Below are 17286 nucleotides of genomic sequence, written 5' to 3' on the forward strand. Positions count from 1 at the left end.
GTGTCTTTCAATATTAATAAACTATGATTGACGTTCTCACAACAAAGAATCTGGATTATATAAACGGATATTATTTCAGTTGGTATGCATTGCGTTGACTACTAAATTAATAGGGCTGTAGGAAGCTGTAGGTCTCTTTACCTTGCTCGCTTATTTTTACTTGCTTATTTTTACTTGGAGTAATTATTGGTAAGTAATAAGTAATCACATTCAAAAATTAACAATTCTCTTTCAAAATCATGCATCTTAATTGAAAATGAATAGCCTGTTTCAGAAATAGTTTCCTAGATTTAAGACTGAGATAAAGTAAGTCCTTTAAAATTTTCATGTTTTCGTTTAAAATGATAAACAATCAGTTTGAAGTCTCAAGTAAATTTTTTTCTTTCTTTACGTTTGAAAGTCATCGTATAGTTCTTTTATTTTTAATTGTTACGTTACGTTATTTTCGTTCTTAATTATTTAAGATAAAATATATAATAATTAGACAGATTTTTTTAAAATTGATTTTCTACTTTTAATGTTTATAGTGGCACCAGTGAAAGCGCTATGTACCGAGAGATATAATGACTGGATGGAAAAATTCTCTGCTCTGGGTGTGAAATGTAAAGAAATTACGGGAGACTCAGAAGTATCAGACTATTTTGAAATGCAACACTTTCAGCTGGTCCTTACAACACCTGAGAAATGGGACTCGTTGACTAGGAAGTGGAAAGATAACAAGAGCTTGGTGGGAGTGGTCAAGTTATTCCTTATAGATGAGGTACGTTTCGTTGTATTGTTTATTAATAGATACTAACAGTAATGTAGATATTATCTTTGAACTTTGTGGTGGATCATACTATTTAACTATAAGATTATAGCACAAATTATATATATATATATATATATATATATATATATATTTTGTAGATTGTATGCTTCTTCATTTGCTGGAAACATCAAACTCAGTTTATTTACATTAACGTTGGTTTGCGTTTATCTTTAATAATTGGCGAAATTTTCAATAGAAACTCCCATCTTCCTTTGCTGTTTTTTAAAGCATAGACTGCATAGACATATATATATATATATATATATACCTCGCTATTATTAATAACAAAAGTTGCACTCTTAAATACGAGGGTGATTCAGAAAGTAATGTCTTCAAGGTGATACCTTTATTTGTGTTTGACAGATAGTACCGATACAGGTATCAGTGGAAAGCTTGCAATATCAGCTACAAATGGTGGTATCATTTTCCAACATAGTCCCCATTCGGATAACACACTTGCGCCTACGCGAAACAAGGTTTTTCATGTCATCGGTTAAGAATTGTAGTGGGTGCTGGCGACACCATTGCCGAACTGTTACAACTGATCGTTGGCCTTTAGGGTGATCCTTAAGTTTGGGGAAGAGCCAAAAGACACAGGGCGCAAGATCTGGACTAGGTAGGATGAGACAGAATGTCAACTCTCTGCCAGCAGATGGGACAACTTTGAATTTTTTTTGACGGAGGAGAGGAAGTGTGACGGTACTCCATCGACTCAGGCTTCGTTTCCGGGTCATAACGGTGTATCCACGACTAGTCGCCGGCGATGACTGTTCTTGGTCGCAAATCTTTCGCACTCAGAAATTCAATGACAGCCCGCTGTTTCAACCAGACGTCACCACTGGATGCCATAGATTGCTCCATTACTCTGGAACAAGAAGAGATAGGAAGGTAAAACAAGTGACATTCTATAGCTTAAACATCAGTGCATTAATGTTAAATGGTTCAGAACGTTTGCAATACTATTGGCCAAGTAGTGGGCTTGGAAGCATTACTTTCTGAATCACAACTTTATAAATATAAAAGTTTAACTTTTGTTATTGGTAATAGCGTGATGTTTGTGTATGTATATTTTTTTTAAGAATAAAAGCGTTTCTTTTTTTATACTGCTGTACTATTACAATTAATGCCATAAGATGTGAGATGAAGTTTGTAGTCTATACTTTAAGAAAACGCCGCTGAGGAAGATGGGATATTCATTGAAAATTTCTGCAATTATTAAATGGTGGACGTATTCCAAGGTTAGTCCTAGTTAATATTCGTAATCGTTCGTTAGTTTAGATTTTTAAATTTTTATTCCTTTTACCCTACTTCTCTTATTTTATTTTCATTGATATATATATATGTATTTTCGCAAAATTTTGTGTGTTCAAAGTAATTTCTTGTCAAGTATCGAAAGTAGTCAATATTTATTACATTGCTTTTCAAGATTTATTCACCTAATACATCAATATCTTTATAATTCCTAATCTTTGGACTGAGCACAGACTTCTGAGGTATATTGGATAGTAGAAGAACCGAGTATAATTTGCTTGCTATCTTCGTAGTTCACTGTATTTATGTTTCGTTTATATAGTGTTCTTCTGTACTTTCAACTGTTTTCATTTCGTGTTATTACTAGTATTAGTTTTTCTGCAAATTTGTGGAATGAGAAAGAGGAGTGCAAGAAGATTACAAGCGAAAGGAATAATGATGAAGAGTGTAACCGGGAACTAAAATGTTTAAGAACTCTTCAATTTACTACGAGTGACTTGCCAGTAATGATAGAATGTTCATATATGAACTAATATTAGATAGGGACACTAGGTGCATTTCGCTTAACAATTTGCAGTGATGTCAGCATTTGTCTGGCTTAACTCCAAGACCATAATAAGGAAGTTTTATGTTCAGTTTGTCTATAGAAAGTAAGAAGTCCTTACTTTCCAAAGCTCAAGAAGTTAAATTAGTTAGTGATGTAATAAGATGCATATTAATGATATTTTTTTTTTTTTTTTTTAACTCACTGAAGCATCTAAATGTTAAAACGGCGTGCCAATGCTACATTTAAATGACCTCTTGTCATCATGTGTAGTTTTTAGAAAGCGATTATGCTTCTAGTGGAACTACATATTTTTGTCAATATCCTTCAATTGTACAGAAAAAAATAATTTTTCTTTGAGTTAACGTATATATTGTTAAGTTATAATTACTCGTAATATAATTGAAATTTGGTATTTGGACTTATCATTTGAAATAATTAAACAGTGTTTCAGTTTTTTGAAGGGAAGACAAAGAGGTGAGGTAGTACACTAACCTGCTTATCTATATAAAGTATTAGAATTTTGTGTGACTTACGGTTCAGATAAATTCCATATTAAAGACGCAGAACGAAGAATGCAAAATATTGCCCATAATAATACGTGGGGCATTTTCTAGTAACGAATATAAATAGCACATATACATAGGAAAGAATCACGATGGAAACAAATAATAAAAAAATAATATGGACAGAGAGACATTTGATGAAAGATACAATAATTATATTTATCGACAAAGTGACAATGCTTACAAGTATTTTAATAGAAATAAATCAAAATAATCAAGACATACAAGTATTTCTTGAATAATAAAATATAATATATGAGGCAGCTTTCATGGTATGCATGATATGCCAAATATGATTTTTTTTCAGAATTCTACCTGATAATCTACAGACAAACGAAAGTCTCTATATTTATAATGTGCTTTGTATGTGTATTTTCAAACAAAATCATGTAGCAGTTTTCTATTTTTATAAGTATGTGTATCATGATTCCTTTGTTTTACTGATGGTGGCTGAAAAACGAAAATCACACGTAGTAAATACTTTAAACACAGGAAAAATTGAGTTATAATACCAAATATTTATTATTATTTTGTATACAGATAATCAATACCCATATGTATCATATTCTTTAAGCCACTAATGTAGTTCGTAAATTATGATAAATTCCTAGGTGCCGATCGATTTCTTTTTCCTTTTTTTAAATAGTACATGTATTACGTTTGCATGATAACATATTTTCATCTATAGGACTGTATTCAGTGTATTGGTTATTTGACTGAAATCTTCCGTATTGAGTTCCTGTTCTCCTTCTTGTTTTTTCTTCTATTTTTCACTTACTGACTACTGAAAATCTTGTCTTGGTTTCATTTACTTTGGTGCTTTGTGTTCGTTTGCTGAATCACGTAAGTATTCTATCGTTCCTTATATGTATAAATATGTTATGTAATAACTTTCTCAGCCGGTGTCCTAACCAGTTTTCCTTCCTCTTTTCAATTGCATTTAAAATCATTCAACTTCCTACCAAAATATCGTCATCATGTTTGCTCTTCTACACTGTCTCTTTATATATATAGTAAGTACTTAAAATTATATGCCCCTAGCCAACTCTCTCTATAAAAATTGTTGCGTGAGTACCTTAGGATTCTGAAACATGGCTTTTTGGATAGCACACATACTAATTCCTAAGTGAAATCTTGGCCCGACTATGGTAGGTCTCATAATTTTGGAACTATGGACCTTTAAATTTCATTTTTTCATCTTTTCGGCAGCCTGCAACTCCGAAAGAAGGATTTGTGCACCCAAGTTGGTCTATACTTTTTGTCTTATCTTGGTGTCAGGAATCACCTCCCAAACGTTGTCGGTGTTGTTTTGAAACACTATATTTATATATGATGGTTCAAAAGTGTGGAAACATCCACATAAATCCAAACCGTTCAGAATTGGGAAAAAAGAAAAAAGTGATAACAGATGAGAGAGAAATCTTTTGAGACATATGGCATTATCGGCCGCCATCTTGAAATGCTGGAAACATTTTTAAATGGGAATCCTATCGTCTGATACATCAAATACGACTGAAACTTTTCCAGGAATCCAATGGTGAATTATTTTTAGCTCTACGACCAACCGTTGCAAAAGTTTTAACCAATTTTCTGCACTTACTTGGAGATAACACTGCGGGCAATGTGTGGCCAACTGACCAATGTTACAGCAATTGTTCAATGTTCCATCCCTCCTGAGCAATCTTTAAATGCATCAGCTTCTGCCAGTCATCCATAACCCTGCCCAGCGTGTCTTCAGAAATGCTGGCACACGCGTCAATAATCGTGCGTTGAAGGTGGTTAATATCCCTGATCTTGGTAGCATACACAACGGATTTCACGTAGTCCCACAGAAAGAAATCCAAGGAGTGAGGTCTGGGGAACGTGGTGTTCATCCCACAGGTTCTCGCCGACCTTTTCATTTCTGTGGGAATTGCTCATCTAGGCATTCACTAGCACATAATCCGAAATGAGGTGATGCCCCGTCATGTTGATAGAACAAAGAGCAAGAGCCATCCTCTAATGTGACAGACGGCAGGATTTCTTTCTCAAGGATGTTACGGTAGGTAATTGCATATAAATTGCGCTCGATGAAGAGTGGGCACACCACATGGGTATCTCACATACCGCACCACACTATCACTTTGTCAGAGCCAAGAGCCCGAGAATCGTCGTACCAGTCTGGCTGGATTGTTGTCATACCAATGTCGGTGATTTTGCTTGTTCATCTCGCCCGACAAAAAAAAAAAAAAAAAAAAAAAAAAAAGTCTCGTCCGAGAATAGCACGTTATAAGTGAATGGAGGTTTCTGTGTGATTTGTTCCGCATCCCACTCACAGAATTCGACTCGGCGGTCTGGATCATCCTCGGTTAGATGTTGGAATAGCTGTATCTTATATGGGTACCACTTATGCATAGATACGATTCTCAGGATGAACGTACGGGATACACCACATTCCTGGGTTAGGCGACGGGTACTGCGGGTGGGACTTTTCGCGAATGATGCCAATACAGCAGTGGATGTCGCTTCGTCCGTCGCTGTGCGAGGCCTGCCTACTTTTGGTTTGTTTTACACCGACACGGTTTTCTTATATTTCGCTATTACTTTCTATACTACACTATGGGAAATGAGCTCCTGTTCTGGGTGACAAGCGTTAAAATTGTCTGCGATTTGTCTGCTGCTGCGCTCTCCTGTGATCCACACGATCTCCATCCACTTATTCCTTGTTGTTGCCATTCCGTAGAAAAGAAAATCGGATGAAACTTTACAACAGTTGGTCCTAGAGCTAAAAACATTTCACCACTGGATTCCTGGAAAAATTCTAGTCCTATTTGATGTATCACACGATAGGGTTCCCATTTTAAAAAGTTAATGCCGTTTCAAGATTGCGACCGATGGTGCCATGTGTCTCAAAAGATCCCCCCCCCGTCTGTTATCATCATTTTCCCCCTTTTTCCCAATTCTGGACGGTTTGAATTTTATTTGGATGTTTCCATACTTTGGACCACCCTGTATATACCGGTGTATATATATATATATATAGATAGATAGATAAATAGATATTGGGTGTTAACGAACTATACCGACAAACTGTAAGAGGTGATTCCTCACATCAAAATAAGAGGAAAAGTTCATATGGACCTATTGCAAAAAATGCATAGCTTCAGAGCTAGGGCTGTCGAAAATCGCGAAAACGTCAAATTGAGCTATCAAGACCTGATAAATAATGAAGGCAACACAAGAAGGGGTTACGAATAGATAAAGAAGTACGGGAACACATGTTCAAAGGCAACATGAAGAAAGAATATATGGAAATAAAGTATATGGTAGTTTCGAGAAAGAAGAAAACATTCTGACATTATCCCTGATTATGCTAGAATGTTTCCTTCGTTCTCGAAACCACTTCTTTACTTCCACTTATTCTTTCTTCATGTTGCCTTTGAGGTGTTTCCGTCTTTATCTCTAATTAAATGAATTCTGGTAAAAGAAATATGCTTACGAAAACTTGAGAAATCTTTGCTTGAAGAAGAGAATGAAATGAAACAAGATAACCTGGGATCACCGATTGTAAAATATATGTTTAAAGAAGCATTAGAAAAAATGTTAAAATAAGAAAATCTATGAGAACAAATCAAATACTAACTGAAATCATAAAAGCACTGAAAGAATAAAGTAGACAGTTTTAAGGTAATCAGTAAGATGATATAAGAGGTATGATACTTGAAACTTTTAGTAGAACTATTGTCATTTAACCCTTTATTGCACGAATTAATTTTGGTCGTGTGTTGAAATTATTTTTCTTTTCTCTTTCTTTATGCATTGCGTAGATAAATGTAAATAATATCCAATAACATGATTTGTTTATGTTTTTACTTCTGGAGTATCAAATTACAGGATAGATATCATGATTATATTACATTAGTGAAAACAGAGTTTAGTGTCAATATAAGCAGAAACGATGTGTTTCATGTGTTTTAGAAGATTGTGAAACAATGATATTTTTTAATGTTAAGAAAGCAAGAAAAGGTTTTGTGAAAATAATTACAAGTAACGAATTTGTACGTTTTATGCTTTCTATATGCTTTCTGATGCTCTCGGACACTCTCTGTCCGACTTATGCCACTAGACGAAAACTGTGTGGTAAAAAGCTTAATTCCATTGGTGTTACATGGCATCGGCGTGCGCTATTCGCTAATATACACATTTTAAGAATATCATTATTATTGTTATTGTTATTGATTCACTATGATGCCAATTGGCACCAAAATGCATTTTAGAGTTAATTACAAAGAGGAAAAGAATACAAAATCGAAGGTCGCAGAGTGCTAACACAATTCCGAGTGTACAGAAAAATTTATCAAAGATAGGAAGGAAAAATAGAAGAAAACCTCTCGGAACTACTTTGTGTATGGAACGGAAAAAGATATAGAAATTGATACTGAACTTCTGAGTGATAATTGACTGAACTTCTGAGTGATAATCACACAATTTCTTTGAGTCAACAGTCAAGTATTAATAACGGTCATTGATATCAAGGAAACTTTTGAATTAAATTATCATTTTAACGCATTGGACTCTCGCTTCAACAAATCATTTTGATTCAATTTAGATTTTACTTCTGTTAGGTACCATAAACATTCTTTAGTAGTAGGCATTTTGACATTCTCTTAATTATATTATGAAGCTTTTAATTCCCGGCGGGAGCTGATGTGATTCGGATTCCACGTTAATCAGTAGGTCCACGTTTCATATAGTCTCACTGCAGAAAGAGACGCTAAACTCAAAATCACATCACATTACCTGAAGCTTTTGGCATTTTCATTTGGTTCTTCCAAATTTTTCACTATTATTAGCGGCAGAAATAAATTCATTGTGGCATTCTTTCTTGGAGCAAAAGAATATCAAAATTCGTTACAAATCTAAACATATATGTCAAAACTGTAATTCAGGAAATAGATGGAGAATCCCTTTGTTTTCTTTCAGGTTCATCTGTTGAACGACGAGAAAAGAGGTCCAATCATGGAAGCTGTTGTAAGTCGAATGAAAACCGTACAAACAACATTGAAATATGAAATGAAATCCATTGCAACTCAAAACAATCTTGACAGTAATTGCATAGGAGGATTGACGTTGAGATTCTTAGCTGTGTCAGCTACTATTCCCAATGTTGAAGATGTGGCTGAATGGTTAGGAGGAAGAGAGTCTCCAGCAATATTTTACAAGTATGTAAATAATTTTATTTATTTCAAACTTAATTGAATTCGCTTTCGTTTCTACTTTATTCTTCAGAGTGAATTATTATACAGGGTTATTCAAAAAGAAAGAACAGATTTCAAACATTTATTTCTTCCAAATTACAAAAGATAGAAACATGATTCGAACGTTACTTGATTAAGAAAAGCTTACAATTTAAACAGCCCGGATATAAGTTCCAATCACGGCCGCATTGGCGCTGTTGTTTGTTGTTGTTTGTCTGTAGTGAAATTGCGGCGTCACCACAGGAGAAGTCTTTTTGTGTGCTGCAATTAACAAAACTTAAGTTCATTGTTGCAGTTCAGAGAGCATTTCGCCGTCAATTTAATAAACAACCTCCGCATCATAAGCAAATCGTCTACGACATCGAATTGTTGAAGCTGTGAATTCGATAACTAGAGACCAGCTGATTCGTACGTGGCAAGAAATGAGCCACCGTTTTGACATTTGTCGTGTAACACACCGTGCTCATATTGAATGCACACCATAATTACAATAAATTGTAAACTTTTCTTAATCAAGTAACGTTCGAATCATGTTTCTATCTTTTGTAGTTAGGAAGAAATAAATGTTTGAAATCTGTTCTTTCTTTTTGAATAACCCTGTATTTATGAAACGCTAAATGACGTAAAGAACATACCTTAATAATTAAATAGCTTACTAAAATTTAAGTGTTCGCTTAATCTCAGCGACTTACGTTCTTCTAACTTCATCAGAGCAATCAGGAAGATTATTCAGGGGTAGTACCATGTTTACCAAATTGCAAGGCATTTTTTTCTTCTCATTTTATTATTCCTTGGCTTCAATAAAAGTGCTCCTCAGCTTGGAATTGGTATCGTTAGCACGGCCGATAAGCTAGACGACATTCTTTACCCACATAATAGGAAAAAGTTCCGAAAAATATGGCCAGTACCCACTACATTAAGTTAACGCATCATGTAGACTCGACGTTCCTAAGTCAGTGGACTTTCTTCTAAGTGTAGTGAATTTGTAGAACATCGAGAGAAATCGATGGTTGTTCGTTTAAAAAGTATTCAGTCTCGAATGCTCTTGATGGCAAAGAAGGCAATGCTGTGTACAGACAGTGACAAAGAAGGAAGTAACGATGAATCTGAATCGTCTGGTTGTGATATTTTCATTTTTTAAAAAAAAATTCGTTTTTGATTTCTGGAAGTCGTTTGGCTTATAATCGAATATATATGGTAATAATAAATTTATATGTGAAATAAAAAGTTGTTTTCAACTAACCATGTGCCATCAAAACTCAAAGCTGCATGATCTTTATACGTACCTAACGTTTAAACTTAATTTAAACTTAACTTCTGTCCATTTTAAACTTAATTGTCGCCAAATCATGTGATGAGACTGTCGTTTCTTTAAAATGTTGTATATGGATTCATTGTGCAGGGTTGTTACAAATGATTAATCGGTTTCAAATCATTGTATTTTCCACAGTATTACGCATACAATAAAGAGTTCATACGTGAAGAGAAGCCAAACTTCTCCATGTTTGAATCACAAGGTAAACATTGTCCATATGAGACAGGTCCGAATTATAATGAGTTCAGATCATACGTTTTGTAGCATTTTGCTGTCCATGGCCATCAAAAGAGCGGCGTTGCGTTCTCTGAGCTGAACTTTTATATTGACTATAGGAATACATAAACACGGGTTCTTAGCGTACTTCCAAAGGAAGAAATCACATGGCGTTAGATCAGGAGACCTGGATGGCTATGCGAACTATACTAAGCTATTCTCATCACCACTCCCAATCTAGCAATGGGGAAGTTCTTACAGGGTGTCTACTGATACTGGAAATACTAAAAATACTTGAATTATACTGGAATTTAATTTTGATACTGGAAATGCTGGAAATATACTGGAATTTTGATCCACATACTGGACAAATCATGAAACTGGTAATTTGTCAACAACACTTTTTTTCTGGTAATTGTTTTAATAGTCTTAGAAACAATTTTGTATCCATTGAGATTGTAAATTTTTCCAAAGCAAGAGTTGTATACATTTTATAATTAGACATTTAAAACAGTAGGTGGAGTGGAGGGCTGTGAGGGGAGTTAGGAGGCCCTTTAAAAAATGTAAAAAGAATCAAGGTTAACTAAATTTATTAAAAATAAAATATTCTTTTGATGGTAAAACAGTTACAAACCTTGAAATCATCAAGAGTGTGATTATTCCTAAAGAACTTCTAAAAAATCATTGTGTAAGGTACTGGAATTTTGCTGATATATACTGAATTTAGTGAAAATATAGTGGAATTTTGAAAATGAAACTCAGTAGACTCTGTTCTTAATTTAGGCAGATATGAGCATCGATGTTTTGATAGGGAGAACTTGTTAGAAGTCGAAACTTCTAGAGTCAAAATTTAGTTGTGAAAACAAGTACAGCTGCAATATATCCAGATAACAGTACCTGTCGTAATTTCCTCAATGAAGAGAAACGGCTTATACAACCTTGTATGTAAAATCGCACAAAAAACATAAATAGTAATATCCACTAAATAACACACATTACGTGCACTTAGATTCATCCGTTGCATAATAGAATAAAATTAAATATGTCAATAAATTTGTTATCTATAAGTTTTGAGCCTATGTAATTTATTATTCAAGTCCGAAATATTTTACTATAGAATTCTGCAAAATTAATATTTACTAAAGGTAAGAGTACGCCTCATTTTGGATATGGGTGATGAGGTATGAAAGTAATGTTCTACACTTTCCTCGACACACAGAGAAGGTGATATGGTCAATACTACTGCTGTTAAAATTCGAATAATTATTCGGGTAACAAATAATTATTCCAATAATTGTACAAATATTATCAAGCACTTCTAGGTATTCGAATAATTTTAACAGTATTAGTCATATTTTCCATTGTACAAACTTTGCTTTAGTAGACTTAAATCCGATTTAAATTACCCGCTGTTTATTGTAAAAATTCTGAATGTGTAAAGTTTCGCCAATTATCCACTTTGGCTTCATCAGACACTATAAATACACTGGTAATGACAGATTATATCTAGAAGAGACAGCGAAAGATGGATATATATAAGCACATAAGAGGCACTGGACATTCAATTAATTGGAGTGAAGTGAAAATGCTGAGCCAAGAGGACGGAAGCTTAGTGAGAAAATGGAAAGAAGCAAGACTCATTGATTGTTGAAGGTGATAGGATCATGAACTGGAATTCAGGCCTGATGAACAGTGGAATAAATAAATTGTTGAGAAGCCTTAAAGATTGAAAGTGTTAGTTGTATAGATTAGTTTTGTAAATTTTAGTATTATTTATTTATTCTATTATTTATTTTATATTATTTATTTATTCTATACTGTTTATTTGGTATTCATATTCAAGAGTTATTTGTAAGGTTATTTTGTAAATTAGATACGCATGTATATGATGTCAGCAAAAGTGTGTGTGTGTGTGGAAGGGGGGGGAGAATTAGCGAATTTTGTTTCTATTTTATATTCTGTTTTTGTGATTGAAGCAAATTGCTTGAAGTAGCTGGTGGTAGCCAATCAGCATCAGGAATTGTTTCGCTATCTCTTCTATATATAATTTGTCATTACAATTCACCAGGAGTCATTCATAGTTAGAGCTTGTAAGAATTTCAATCAGCTGGTTTCATCAGATTTGGATCTTGACTTCTGTTATCCTATCTCTGTATATTTGCGTATACTCAAAAATAATATTTTGAAAAGACATTATGTATGGATTAATTAAATAATTAAGAAGTGTTATCTCTATGACTTATCTCTATGAGTTGAACCTATGCTGGAGACTTTTTTATTTTTTCATTTTTTTCATATTTTTTATTTTCTTTTAAATTTATACTATTAATATTTTAATTTGTTTTTATTATTTAACTTGTATTTTTCCTTGTTTACACGTATTTTTTTATTTCTTTCAGTATATAGATATATATGTATTTCACATGTAATTATGTGTGTATACATATGTTCCTCTGTAAATGGAGTTTGGCTCTGTAGAGGACTATTATAAATAAATAAATTACCTGTTTGTTTATAGTGTCTGATGAAGCCAAGTGGATAGTGGCGAAACTGTTACACGTTAATATTTTATTTTACAATAAACGTATTGTTTTGCTCAACGAGTGGTTTAAATCGGATTTAAGTATTAGTCAATGCCACACTTCGACCGCCTTCACTCTCCAAGGCTTCTCCGGGTACACATTTGATACAAGGTGGGTGAAACCCTAAACTGCATTTGCAGAGGATAGAAGGTAAAAAACGTTCCAAATGGAAACAAATTAATGAAAAAGTGCCTTATCGACTCTGCCAACACAAAACTACTATTTACAAATTAAAAAAAAATGCAGATGGTTTTTACGAGTGATGGATACAAAGATACGTAATAGAAGAATTATGCAGTAAATAAAAAAAATATTATATTGTATAATGAGAATGTTAGGACAATTGAAACAAACTATTCAAAATTATGGAAAGATAAGAAAACATACTCAGAAAAAAATAGGAATTCAGTTAAAGATAAGCACATATTGAATAAAATATGACAAAATAGTGAAAACTAAAATCTCGAAGATACGGGATGCGCACTAGAATTTGCTTGTCATTTTCCTCTTGGTCAGAAATGAACACAAGTTAATAAATATAATTGGTGTGAATTAACTTCATACTTTAAGATATATATTATACAACATTTGAAGCTTTTAACTGTAATGTTCTTTTTTTTTTTCGTTCGCCCACAAAGGAAAGTCTTTTTGGCACTGCTCTAAAGTGACGAATTTCACTGTGAAGAAGCTTCGTGCCGTAATAGAGATTTGTCTGTACATAATACAAAAGTTTACGATATTATTCATTAGTTGGAGAATGATTGGAAGGACAGTGATGATGTTGTTGTTGGACGGTTCACGAATACCAATATTTTAGAATAAGAGTTCACAAATTTATAGATGGACAAGAATCTACTGAAGATTTGCCACAGTCTGGAAGTTCAATTTGTGCCACCATCTTGGAGAACATTGTGTTATGGTCATAGTAATTGATCACTGAAGGGGAACTTTCGAGAATATTTCAACTCTTACAGGAATCTCTCACAGCATTATCAAATGAATTGTTAGACTATTTGCATTTGTCTAATGTCAGTTCATGTTGGGTTCCTCGATAATTGGATCAAGAGAAACAAGACTTTCGTATGATAATTGATAATCATTTGATAAAGAGTCCTATAGGCAATTTTTGAGTCTATCATCACAATGGATGAAACTTTATTCTCTTTGTAAACCAGAAATACAAGGATAATCCAAACTGTGGAAACACTTACTTTTATCTCCATCATAGAAATTTCGCTAGGTCTCTTTGAATGAGAAAGTTCTTTGTGCCATCTTTTGGGACACAAGAGAACTGATCCTGTATTAAAGGTATAAACGATTACTGAGCAGTATTTTGTTGAATTTTGGATAAATGATTACTTACTATAAAATGATTACTTATCGGCCTTGGTTAAACCTATCACAATTAAATTTTCTTATAATGCACCGTCTTATCAATCCGGAATTATATTAGATATATGACAAGATAAGCACATTGAGTAGCCTTCTTTCCTACCCTCCTTACCTGATCTTGCTGCCAGTAACATGATATTGATCCCAGTGGCCTCTACCTGTTTTCAAAAGTGAAGAATTCGCTGCGGAGCATCGGTTTTGTGTCCAAAGTACCGCCCCATGCTATTTTTCAATTTCTAAAACAATTTTTTTAAAAAGAACTTCCCAGACCTTTAATAGTTCTGTACAAAAATTACAGCAGTGTGTAGAATTAGGCGAACTTACGTTCAAAACTGACAGAAAGATAACACTCAAAATTAAATATATGAGAAACGCAGGACACACCTTATAGAATATTAATGATGGGTAAGCAAGATTTAAAATTAGCTCTTATTTTCTTCTAAAATACAAACATGATTAACATTCCTTGCAATTTACGTTTCGGTGAAAGTTTTTAGGTTCGATTATTTTTTCATCATTTGATACTAACATTTAAAAAAATATTTCCTAACTTATTGTCAATAATGCACTTTTAAATTAATATTCGAGAGTTTACATATTACCATTATAAAAAATATATTTGTTAGAATGAACATAAAATTTATATTTCAGAGTTGGTGATGAAGTGAGACCTGTTAAACTACAAAAATTTGTGTATGGATATCGATGTCCTGAAGGATGGTCCCCCTTTAGATTTGACTTGACCTTAAGCTACAAATTGAGAAATATTCTTTTCACTCATGCTGGTGGAAAACCAACATTGGTAATGTTTTTCTTCTTTTCTGTTTAAAAAAGAAATAATTTTCTCCTTTCATTAACGTAATTTTTTGTAATCAAAATTCATACATTATCAGCTGATTACTTTAGAATGGTATATTTATAATATAATATCTTCATTTATCTGAATAAACTTATGAACAGTAAATTATTAGAAGTTACTTTCCTCATGTAACTCCATATCCACTAAGAGTCAAACGTTCAATTGCAATATTTATTTGCATCAGTGTTATACCTTATCACTTCCATTTTACATTTAACTAACGTGCTATAATAATAATAAAAAAAAGAGATTTAAATACAATAACTTGAACTACCTCTTGTTTCTTCCTAGATATTTTGTAGCACAAGAAAAGGAGTTATTCAGACGTGTGCTACCCTTGTGAAAGATATAACATTCCATTTTCAACCTGATCAAAGGGAGAAAATTATAGCAGCCGCTAATATGATGAGGGATAGCAAACTCAGAGGTAGGTAGTATATTTAACAAATCTTAAACAAGCAAGTACTACTTTATTTATATGAAGTTCGTCATTGCGATTCCTTAAATAGTAGTACAATTCGGAATTTGTACAGAATTCTATATGTAAAAGTTTGAGAATATTGTAATATGAAAATCTTTTGTGTATTAGCTTAATAGTTACATTATTATGTAAACAACATAAGAAAAAAAGGAATGAAGTTGAACTAATTAACGAAATGGTGTAGCTTATGTGAAGCTTAAATATGGATCTGTACTACTTTATGATTCATTCTTAGATCAGCTGTGTTGATTTATATATTATTTTTAAAATGTAAAGTTAAGCTTTTTACGCAATAAACTATTCAAAGATCATAACAAAGTCATTGGAAGTATTCGATGAGCTAAGAATTGCCTAATTAGGATTTTAGAATACAGATTTCTGGGCTTTTGGCATCTGTGGCCATGTTAGACCGTCTCGTATGAGGACGTCTTTCGGCGATCACACTATCCGGGGTAAGGGAAGGGTGAAAGAATTAAGGAAGGAAGAAAGCTACCTGGGACCTATATGTTAGGTACTACCCCGGCATTTGCCTGGTGTAAATGAGGAAAATCTAGGAAAACCTCATGCAGGCTGGCTGACCTGAAAAAGCTTTTTACACTTTTTCGACCGAATGTCTTCACCGGGAATCGAACTCGGGACTGCTCGCACCGAAAGCGAGAGCGTTAGTGACTACGCTAGGCGGGGCCACTAATTGGCTAATTGGCTAATCAATAGTAATGTTGCTTCAACGCTGAGTAGCAGTAACTGCTATACTTTCGTAATATATAAAATCTGTTATACTTTTCTTGTCGTGTAAATGGAGATTGTTTTATGAGGAAGTTAATCATCAGTGGTTGACTTCAAGTTCTTAGTTCATCTGCTGCTAACCACTGAGGAGGTAAAGAAACGCTTTTTGCTATTTATTATGTAGCTGTCCCATAACTGTTGCCATGTCGAATAAATTAGCATATGTAGTCGAGAAGATAGCAATGGTAAAATTCACTGTACCGTTCCACATGGTATAAAGTTTTTTCTTTGCGTTTTATTATGAAATGGAATGTTATCTTTCAAATTCCGATTGATGCCACCTTGGCATCCTTGGGTAATTTTCAATTTTACGTCATACATGATGACACTGTTTCACACCTCTAATTTACGCAGTAAACGATGACAGATGAGTTAAAATCTCTCTAACATAGCAACCATACACATTAAAAAAAATAATTTTTGGCAGGATACATGCAATCAAAACTTTCTACAATTTGGAACATTTTGGTGACCATTCCTGATATGGGAACACTATAGGGACGTCACAATTTTGGAAAAATATTCATTCACTTTAATAATTCGCTATGAACAAAGTATTTAAACAAATTTGACCAAACTAAAGGAAATGGCAAAGGAAAAATATAAAATAAATATTTCTTACTCATGAAAGCACTACAGTAAAACTTGTATAAAGGTAAAAAGTCAGATAAGGGTGTTTATGTTACGCTAATATGTATAGGAATCATATATACCCGATGACATAAGTCACTGAAAGGTTCGTCTTTGCATCACCTCAAACTCAGTGACTTGCTACAAGTAACGCCTATGCACACCGCAGTCCAAAGAAACTGTGCCCACCCTTTGTGGCTATCACGAAAGGTCAATCTCTCGATATTATCAAAACTTCAAAGAATATTTCTCATACCTTAGAAATAAACATGCAGTGGTTGCGAAGTATTCTGACTGGTGACGATATATAATGGTCGAGGAACATGAACAGAATTGCCAGACAAACAAACTATACGTCAACTCCAGCACGCTTATTTGGGCCAATTATTAATTCTCCACCGTCCCATCCAGATACTGTTCTTAAAATGTTCTGTTATGTGGAAGAAGTTGTCAGAGAAAAATATCCCTATATACATATACAGCAGACATGCAAATATACAAAGTTATAACGAAAATCAAGTGGTCTGATATTGAGCTCTGGCATTATCTTGTTGCTAGACCAGAAATGTTGCGCACACTAATGTCATTCATTGGATCCATTGGATATCCTATAAGA

At 33.6% G+C, this 17286-nt stretch overlaps 1 protein-coding gene across 1 annotated transcript in view; it reads left to right on the top strand.

Annotated features, from left to right (window-relative positions):
- The window catches only part of LOC145676538 (putative ATP-dependent DNA helicase HFM1), a gene marked incomplete at its 3' end in the record, with an annotated part of 337334 nt that overhangs the window by 11674 nt on the left and 308374 nt on the right, over nt 1-17286 (top strand). The window contains exons 7-10 of the mRNA XM_081747367.1: nt 528-760; nt 8135-8373; nt 14566-14716; nt 15065-15200. Of these exons, the coding sequence (XP_081603493.1) occupies nt 528-760; nt 8135-8373; nt 14566-14716; nt 15065-15200 (759 nt within the window). The remainder of the gene's footprint in view (nt 1-527; nt 761-8134; nt 8374-14565; nt 14717-15064; nt 15201-17286) is intronic.

Source organism: Thermobia domestica, unplaced genomic scaffold, assembly GCF_964235325.1.
Source record: "Thermobia domestica unplaced genomic scaffold, izTheDome1.hap1.1 HAP1_SCAFFOLD_203, whole genome shotgun sequence".
In the NCBI taxonomy this organism is placed as follows: domain Eukaryota; kingdom Metazoa; phylum Arthropoda; class Insecta; order Zygentoma; family Lepismatidae; genus Thermobia; species Thermobia domestica.